This window comes from Pseudochaenichthys georgianus, unplaced genomic scaffold, assembly GCF_902827115.2.
Source record: "Pseudochaenichthys georgianus unplaced genomic scaffold, fPseGeo1.2 scaffold_449_arrow_ctg1, whole genome shotgun sequence".
NCBI lineage: Eukaryota > Metazoa > Chordata > Actinopteri > Perciformes > Channichthyidae > Pseudochaenichthys > Pseudochaenichthys georgianus.
In genome coordinates, this window is record NW_027263014.1 from 1 (window position 1) to 10,000 (window position 10,000).

Below are 10,000 nucleotides of genomic sequence, written 5' to 3' on the forward strand. Positions count from 1 at the left end.
GTGTGTGTGTGTGTGGTTATATTCTGTGCATTCCTGTGAGTATAATATATTATGGTCTGCAAGTGAGTGTGTCTTCTTCAAGGCATGGATTCTCCATTTTATTGCCAATACATCAAAGCCGTACTGTAGCAGAAGTACTACGTTGTTATTTGTGTACCATATACACCCCGACGATAATTACTTTGTGTACTTTTACCGACTAATGTTGAATTGATGTATTTGTCACAACCTTCTGTACTTTCCACATTCATAGTTATTCAAACCCGATGTCTGGTCCTAATCCTTAAGGTTGTTTGTGAAGTTCATCGTCAAAAGACTGAATGCTTGTAACGAACGGAAATGGACACTTGTTGCTAAACATCTGAATAGGAGGATAAGCGGAAAACGGGGAATAACCTTTTGTACGATATCATACGACCCATTGTATGAGAATGAGAATATTGTTGGATCCTTGCACAGAAAAAAAGAATATTTCTTCCAACATTACAACTTAGCATGTCAGGAATAACCCTCATTAAGTGCCATTGAAAGGGGGTGCACCAAACATGAGGGTTTCTAACTGTATCTTTAGAAGCTAGATGTATGGAGATTTAAAAACACATATTTCGAGGAGAATCGATGATAAAGAAAACACAGAGAAAATGAAGAGGGGATGCTTCACATTGCTCAGACATCTGTCCGCTCAAACACTCTCCGCTCTGAAAATCAAACTTGACATCCCCACACTGGGTGCCACTTTAAATTCTGCCCAACATCCGTACAGAAGATTCTCCCACTGGACTCTCAGCTGAAACGCTTCTGCAAAGCAAGAAGCATCCACGGAAACACACCGAAAGACAATTAGACACAAAGGCAGCTGAAGAGGACTGTATCTCTTCATCAATGGCAGATGGATATTCCTCATTACTCGCCCAAGGAAGCCTTTTGCTCGCGCTAACCGGTGGGTCCAGGGGATGATTAGCCTGGCGTGAACTTCCTAAGCCCCGAGTCCAAAGCGCTCTCCTCCCACTCCCTAGCATCTATGCAAACCTGCCTGTGTCAACTCAATTTATTTTCCAATTTCCCGCAGGGTGAAAGAGTGCCTCTCACTCTCTCTGTCCCTGTCTGCCATCTATCACTCCACAGCTCTCTATTATCTCCTCTGTCTGTCTTCCCGTGCGTCCTCGCCTCTTGTGTCTTAATCGCCTGTTTTCCAGTTTACATTTCAGCTGCCATTGTCTTCCTCCTCTGGGTAGTGGAGTGATGACGCAGAAGAAGAAGAAGAAGAAGAAGAAGAGAGAAGCAAAGTATTTATAGTTTATATAAGAGATTAAACAGTCGATTCAGAGCATAGTGCATTGACAGATAATGAAGCAGGCAACCATCTAACTAGAAACACTTAAGCATTTAGGGCAGAAGTAATCAATATATTATATAAACAATGAATCACATGACTAATGGGACATTGCTGTGATAAACCACATAGATATATAGATTAAAACCAACTCGTGCAAAGCAGCAACCATCAGCTGTTAAGAAAGTGGAACATTTACAAGCTAAAACCATTTGGAACAGGAGTCGGTGGGAACTATGGAGTTTAGTGAAAAACAGCAGGCAATTCAAGATTAAAACCCAGTCTGGCACAACACTAAACAACAGGCAGACGGTTGGCATCTAAATGTTAAAAAAGTGGAACATTTACAAGCTCCAAAAAATGTTTTAGTGATAAACCGCAGCGGTACGGAGATTAAAACCAACTCTGGTACAGCAACAAACATTACATTACATCACATGTTAGACGCTTTTATCCAAAGCGACTTACATACATTCAGTGCTGTGGACAATCCCCACAGGAGCCATTTGGGGTGAAGCGTCTCAGGGACACAACGACATGCTGACTGCAGTGGGACTCGAACTTGCTATCCCCTGATTCGAAGCGCACCATACAGCGCCCCACCATACAGCGCACCATACAGCACCCCACCATACAGCACCCCACCATACAGCAGCGCACCATACAGCACCCCACCATACAGCACCCCACCATACAGCACCCCACCATACAGCGCACCATACAGCACCCCACCATACAGCCCACCATACAGAGCACCATACAGCACCCCACCATACAGCCCACCATACAGAGCACCATACAGCACCTCACCATACAGCCCACCATACAGAGCACCATACAGCGCACCATACAGCGCCCCACCATACAGCGCACCATACAGCGCACCATACAGCACCCCACCATACAGCGCACCATACAGCACCCCACCATACAGCGCCCCACCATACAGCGCCCCACCATACAGCACCCCACCATACAGTGCACCATACAGCACCCCACCATACAGCCCACCATACAGCGCACCATACAGCACCCCACCATACACCCCACCATACAGCCCACCATACAGCGCACCATACAGCACCCCACCATACAGCACCCCACCATACAGCGCACCATACAGCCTACCATACAGCGCACCATACAGAGCACCATACAGAGCACCATACAGCGCCCCACCATACAGCGCACCATACAGCACCCCACCATACAGCCCACCATACAGAGCACCATACAGCACCCCACCATACAGCGCACCATACAGCACCCCACCATACAGCCCACCATACAGCACCCCACCATACAGCGCACCATACAGCACCCCACCATACAGCGCACCACCATACAGCGCACCATACAGCACCCCACCATACAGCGCACCATACAGCACCCCACCATACAGAGCACCATACAGAGCGCCATACAGCACCCCACCATACAGCCCACCATACAGCGCACCATACAGAGCACCATACAGCACCCCACCATACAGCGCACTATACAGCACCCCACCATACAGCGCACCATACAGCACCCCACCATACAGCCCACCATACAGAGCACCATAGACAGTAAGCATCTAAAGCTGTCAAAGAAAGTGGACTATTGAGAAGGAGTCCCTGGAGGCCAAACTAGAATAATTAGCTAAACAGGAAGTGAATATTAGACTTACATTTATCAGGTAGTTAAAAAACGATTTTAAAGAAATGACCTTGTTGCTCGATGTGTAAAAAGATGACTGGTTATTAACACAAGCCAAACTCTATAGGGAGATTCTAGCAGATGTTAGTGGTGTGTTTTGCAAGGTTTGTATCTGTCCCCTAATCAGTCAATACAAATCTATGAATGCAGGTTTAAGTCCTATGTCAAGCAGAAATATAACATATTGGGTGTTTCTCAATGTCGAGTACGCTTGCTTGGTAGCACATGTCTTCCGAGTCACTTGCTTCTGAAGCGAGGCAAGAATACTTCCTGGCATTCGGAAAACGGAGAGTGGAACAGGCGAGCAAGTGCAAGTGTGCGTCATATGAGAGGCCACGCCTTACATTTTCCGCCACAGATTTGGGGAAATTGGTCCGTGCGCAAAGCATTGTGGGGATTTTAAGTCTACACATGGGCAGCCTCGGAATTTCTCCAAACGAAGTACGCCGGGCTCGGTAGATTTCCAAATTTGCTGGACATTGGAACAGCACTTCGGCGGCACTCGATGACGTAGTATGCTTGAAATAGTGGCTCTGGAGCAGCTTTACTCGACATTGAGAAACACCCAGTGTTTAGCTCTCCAATGCCTTTTTTTTTTTAGATCTGGACTATTGGTGGGTTAACTGTGGATTTTTCTAAATGTAGGTGCAGCATTTTCATTATCCTTACATTTATAGCCTATGCCTTTTTAATGGAGAAGGATGTATTCTGCCAATTTTCACTTGCCACTATGCATGAGATGTTATTGACTATTCTGTTGTTTAGATTAAGGTTTTTTTAAAGCAAAATTCCATTCAAAAAAGTTAGTTTTGGTTCTAAACAGTCTTATTTTCTAACTTAACGAAAAGCAATCTCATTTGCATGGAACAACCATTAGATTGTGTACATACATGTTCCATGTAGTCATATCCATCAATAATGAGAAATATTGTCATTCATACCCTCATATTGATAAGAAATATATCACCCAGCCATGCTTGCACCTCCAGTTTACATATTCATGCTGCTCAGTGAACAAGGGGCTGGAATACACTATCGACTAAACAGGAATTGATCAGGCACAACAATTAATCTTGAGGGAGGCGAGTCTGTCTCAGTGTGTGTGTGTGTGTGTGTGTGTGTGTGTGTGTGTGTGTGTGTGTGTGTGTGTGTGTGTGTGTGTGCACCTGAGAGAGAAATGGAGCAAGACTACAGGATAATATTGAAGATATCTTTCATGCTAACCGCCTGATGCACAGCAGACGGATCAAATACAGACAGACGCAGGACTTCAAGGGTCAGCCAGCCTCGAGGAGACGCTCACATTCCCTCCACCTGCCTGCAGATCATATGACATGTACACAAGTAGCTGAGCATCATGGTATATCTATTTATCATTTCCTTTAAAAGGTGGGGTAAAGGTAATGCAATTTATTTTAGAAACACTTTTTGTTATATTCCATGGAATGCTCTCAACATCCCAATAGCAATGAATATATTAAATGCTTTGACAATAAATAGATAAAAAAATTTCATCTGTGGAAGCCGTGGCGCTGTAAAAAGCACGACCAATCATCTGAGCCGGCCCGGCTAAAGTAACTGGATGGCCTACCTGCCTGTCAGCCTTCCATCTGGGCACAAACTTATCTCGTGCCCTCATTGGTCATGTGGCGTTCGTGTGTGTTGGAGGAGGGGCTGTGTAAGGAAGTGGCAGATTTTTTTCGGCTACGTAGTTTCAAATTCTATCGCACTCGAGCTGGTTTCTCCAAAATTACATACCCCACCTTTAAGGAGTGACTTTCACCTTTTAAATAACATCACAGGTTAACAGAGCGTGACTATAACAAGCTTAGAAAATGCTTGAGAAACAGTAGACAACGAGAAATAAGAGCAGGAGTGCTTTATCGGGGGCGACTACATGACAAATGGAAGTCCAATTGTATGGAAGTCTATGAGAAAATTGCTCTTCTTCTCAACTGATTTAATACCTCAGTAAACATTTTCCTGATGAGTTTATGGCCTCGATCGCTAGTTCCAAGTCTTCTTCAAAACAGCATGATGTTTATTTGGTAAATGATGGACGTATTTATAGAAAAATAGACGATAGAATACCGTATGCTGTAAGGCGGACACTAAATTGTGACAGTATTGTCCAGTCAGTGTGTTGTGTGGCTTCTGTCTTTAACCCCTTTACAGTGTGGTTGATTGGTCGCCTCAACATGTCTTATTTATTTCCATGCAAATGAGAGTAGATATGACAGGTTTCAAACTGCCTAATGCATGATACGCAGCTCTGAATAAGCAAACACAAGGTTGTAAAACTGAGCTGTCAGAAGAGAATAAAAGAGCTATCTGTGTCCATGCAAAGCCTCACATTTCACCTGCTGTCACCCCCTGACTTTCCTCCATACAAGGCTGCATGAATTATTGAGCGATCCCATGCTTTGTCAACTACTACACCTCCGATTGGCCGGAATCAATATTCAACGTCCTTTTGCAATTTAGAAAAGGACAGATCCATGTTGAAGCTGTCCAAGCTGAATAAATCATGCCATAATACAACAAGTCACCCACAAAGCTGAGCACATGCTTCCTCTGTATCTGTGGTTTCCCCAGGCAACAACTGTCTCTACTCCTTAGCTGTTTTTATTTTAAATGATGCTCCAAACTCCTCAGCGGAGGATATAAAAACCACAACATTCAGAGTAATATCTGCAGGTTTGTGTACTCACCTTTGTTAGGGAAGGAGTGTGTGTGTGTTCGTTGCTCGGTGTGTGTGTGTTAAGAGCTCCGCAGCGCAGTCAGCAGCCTCTCCTCTCCGTCTCACTCCCACTGTGAGCTAGAGTAGAGTGTGTGTGTGTGTGTGTGTGTGAGAGAGAGAGAGAGAGTGTGTGTGTGTGTTCCCTCTCACTGGCTATTGTTACCGGGAGGGGAGCCAGACTGAGCATGCTCCAACATGAACAGCCATTGAGGTTGGCATGGAGACCAGAAAGCGGCTGCCGTGCTCGAGTTGTGAGGCTGACACACACACACACACACACACACACACACACACACACACACACACACACACACACACACACACACACACACACACACACACACACACACACACACACACACACACCACACACACACACACACACACACACACACACACACACACACACACACACACACACACACACAGCTGATGAGGTGTCAGCACTGGTTGCGTTTTGACACTTGATTAATTCTTCACTCTCCTTCGTTTCATCCACTTCAGACAGAATAAAGTGACCGCTGCACACACGCACGCACGCATTCATTCATTTTTGTAAAGCCCTTTGAATCACCTTGTGTCGAAAGGCGCTATATAAATACACTTGCCTTGAATTAGAGACATAATATTGGCATTTTAAAATGTTTTACTCGTTTTAGCCCATTGTAGAGGCCAATGCACCGAGGACATCAAGTCTGTCCTCTCGTGGATATGAATGTCAACTCTCTATTCATGATTTACATACTGTCGCTTAAACCTCAATAATATATTAACAATATGATTGAATAAAATGTCAAAGTGATGTGTAACACAATTTGCCAAAGTATGCCATATAAGCAGCTTTGGTCCTTAATGAAACATTTGCCCCACTTTAAAGTCCAAGCAGGAAAACTGATAAGCCGTTATCTTATCCCTCATAGGTCAGTCTCAGGTAAGACAGGTGGAGGGTTCTGTGTGACTGCAGACACACTTGTTGTCTCCACTTATTCGACGCATAATAACAGCGTAATCTATCTGCATTATCACCGTCACAGTGTCATGGTGGAAATGTTCTTATCAGGCAGATGTTTAAATGTTTCAATTAAAATCTACCAATACGGATGACTTTCCAATAATATTGTACTTAAAGGTGGGGTAGGTAAGTTTGAGAAATCGGCTCGAGATACACTTTTTGTGATATTCCATGGAATGCTCTTAACATCCCGATAGCAACGAATATCTGAAGTGCTTTGACAACAAATCCATAAAACATGTCACCTGTGGAACCCGTGGTACTGTGAAAAGCACGACCAATCCTTTTAGCCGGCCCGGCTAAACTTCAAAATTACCTACCCCACCTTTAACAAAGTAATTATTTCAACACCAAAACACAACCCCCCCTTGTACCATGTTGTAGTCGTAAGCATTGGGAAGGAAAGCAATCTAGTCCTGTCGATTGAGGCATCAAATCAGATCGTAACGAACACGTGTTATGATGGAAGGAGTGGACAATCAATGTGTTTTGTTGTTTAATTTCGAGGACTCGTCATCACTTATCATCATATATCAATATCAAGACAATGCTATTTAGGTGCTGTTATGATAACCTTGTCCATATTGCACCACTGACCTTCATCTTCGTCAAGGACATGAGTGGTATTGACCGTGAAGGGCAGCATAATGCATCAGGACTCACAGGAGAATTTGATTAAGAAGAAGAATATGATTGACAGCAATCAATGTTTTCTTCTCCCATCATGAATTATGAAATGATTAGAGCTCTTCACATACCACTTGCCTGGATTTAATTAGGTCTCAAATGTGCCTCAATATAATCCCTTTTTCCTCATTAATATGCACATTTATTTACACAGCAGGATGCTCCAGGTTTAATCAGATCTTCTGCTCAGTGGGAGGACCATGTGTCGTAAAAATGCATAAATTGAACAGGCTCTGCATCGAACTAAAGGAATGAACATTGCTTCGCAGAACGATGCTCCAGCTGTGTTTTCAGGATATTCGTCGCCAGCTGCTGTGTGTTGTAGTGTCGGTGTTGGTTGGCCACACTTCCCACTTCCTGTGGGAATTACAGCCACGAAATGCACCATGTGGGAATCAGCCAGCAGCTGATGTGTGTGTCTGTCAAACACAAACCAAGCAGCAACCTCCAGGTATGAAAAGCGAAACCGAAGTGATTTAAATCTGCATTCTTTCAAATGGCCAGCAGGGGGCGAATTCACTGGTTGCAAAAATAAAAGTCTATAAGAACATCACCCTACTTCTCCCCTGATGTATTACCTCAGAAAATATTTCCCCGATTAGTTTGTGGTCACAATTTCTATTCTAGAAATGAAAGACTTTTTGAATACAGAATGATGCTTATTTTGTGAATTATGAATATGAATAATTGTGACACAGTGTTCTCCAATGTGGGAGTTGTCAGTTTTTGTACAACTTTAACCTTTTCACAATGTGGTTTCAGTTCATGAAAGGCTTGATTTAATGTTGCCTAAAAAAGCTGATTGAGTGTGTGGCTGTACTTAAATCCACCCCATTGTGTTACTTCTTGTTGAAGCTTATTTAAAGAAAATGCAGTAGCACTTAAGAAAGCAGTAAAGTCACTTCTGGTTGTCCAGAGTTTGTATTTTTATGGTTTATTGCACTTATTGTAGTTGCTTTGATAAAGCGCCAGCTAAATGTAATGTAACTTCTGGTTGCAAACTTGATGCTTCAAACCCCTAGTCCCCATGGCAACAGGTGACATAACAGTGACTCTGTCCACTTCTTATACAGTCTATGATCCTACAAATGCCTAAAAGTGACAAGTTAAAAGAAAACATGGGTCCCTTTCAGCAATATTATACACACTTGTACACTTGTTTTGTTTTCCTACCCCCATACAAGCCAAATCTAGAAAACACCACTTGTATATTTTCTTCCGTCTCCACTCTCCACAGCAAATAGAGACAATAAAGAATCCATTATCAGCAGTCAATGCATCCCACTGGCAGCAGGGAGGGGGTTCTCTCAGCACCTGCTGTTCGGCATTTCAAGGATACCTGCCATCAACAGGAACACATTGAAATGTCTCAAGGCTGTTTCAAGCATCAGACGATCAGTATGCCGACAAGAGGAGGGCCTTAATGAGACCTCTGTGTGTGTATGGTGAATATACACTATGTAGTCACTAACATGTCGAAATACACTTTTAAATTCATAATTTTAATTCTGCAACAAATGACTGCAGGCTACAAACAGGCAGGTGCTGAAAGTAGAACCAACAACACGAGAGGCAGAGCAAAGCAACTATTTTGATATCAATTAATTATGTGACCATCAAATGAATCAACCTCAGCAAGTAAGTCAAAGAGTACTCGGGCAGAAAGGAAGAGAAACGTGAGTCGATTTAACGCATACAGACTTTGAATCTATTTTTATTTGATAGTAACGATGCAATTTACAGAGGCCCTACTATGCTTTTTTCTCTGGGTTTCCCTTCATGTCGTGTGTTATATAGGTTTTAGTGCATGTAAATGGTCCGCAAAGGTTAAAATCCCTGTGTTCCCACATCCCCCCCCCCCCTGCCTGAAATGCCTCCATTTGAGTCCTTTGTTTACTTCCAGAAAATAGTGACATCACTATGTATCACTCGTGCTTCTATTGGCTAGCGCTCCAACACATTGTTCGTGATAGGCTAAGGGGCGGGACATCTCTAAGCGGTTGACCAATCACAACAGAGCCGGCCAGCTAACCAATCATAGCAGACTGGGCTCTGGTTTCAGACAGAGGGTGAAAAGAGGTGCTGTAGCACAGGCAGTATGAGTAAAGAGCTTTTTGAACATTAAAGCATGGAGATATGTAGAGACACTACATACTGATATACACCTGAACATCATCAGGAGAGGACTCTTTAAAGTAGAGACACTACATACTGATATACACCTGAACATCAGCAGGAGAGGACTCTTTAAAGTAGAGACACTACATACTGATATACACCTGAACATCAGAGGAGAGGACTCTTTAAAGTAGAGACACTACATACTGATATACACCTGAACATCAGCAGGAGAGGACTCTTTAAAGTAGAGACACTACAGTACATACTGATAAACACCTGAACATCAGCAGGAGAGGACTCTTTAAAGTAGAGACACTACATACTGATAAACACCTGAACATCAGCAGGAGAGGACTCTTTAAAGTAGAGACACTACATACTGATAAACACCTGAACATCAGCAGGA

At 43.4% G+C, this 10,000-nt stretch overlaps 1 protein-coding gene across 1 annotated transcript; it reads left to right on the forward strand.

The window, feature by feature from the left end:
• The first annotated feature begins 1,242 nt into the window (after positions 1 to 1,242).
• On the forward strand, positions 1,243 to 2,901 carry LOC139433435 (uncharacterized). The gene is made up of 2 exons (XM_071202456.1): positions 1,243 to 1,286; positions 1,917 to 2,901. Exons 1-2 carry the CDS (start codon positions 1,243 to 1,245, stop codon positions 2,899 to 2,901), a joined length of 1,029 nt encoding a protein of 342 aa, XP_071058557.1.
• The last annotated feature ends 7,099 nt before the right edge of the window (positions 2,902 to 10,000 follow it).

Coding starts and splice junctions, on each gene's coding strand:
- LOC139433435 (XM_071202456.1), top strand. CDS start 1,243: ATGACGCAGAAGAAGAAGAAGAAGAAGAAGAAGAGAGAAGCAAA. Junction 1,287..1,916: donor AAGAAGAAGAGAGAAGCAAA/GTATTTATAGTT, acceptor CCTGATTCGAAG/CGCACCATACAGCGCCCCAC.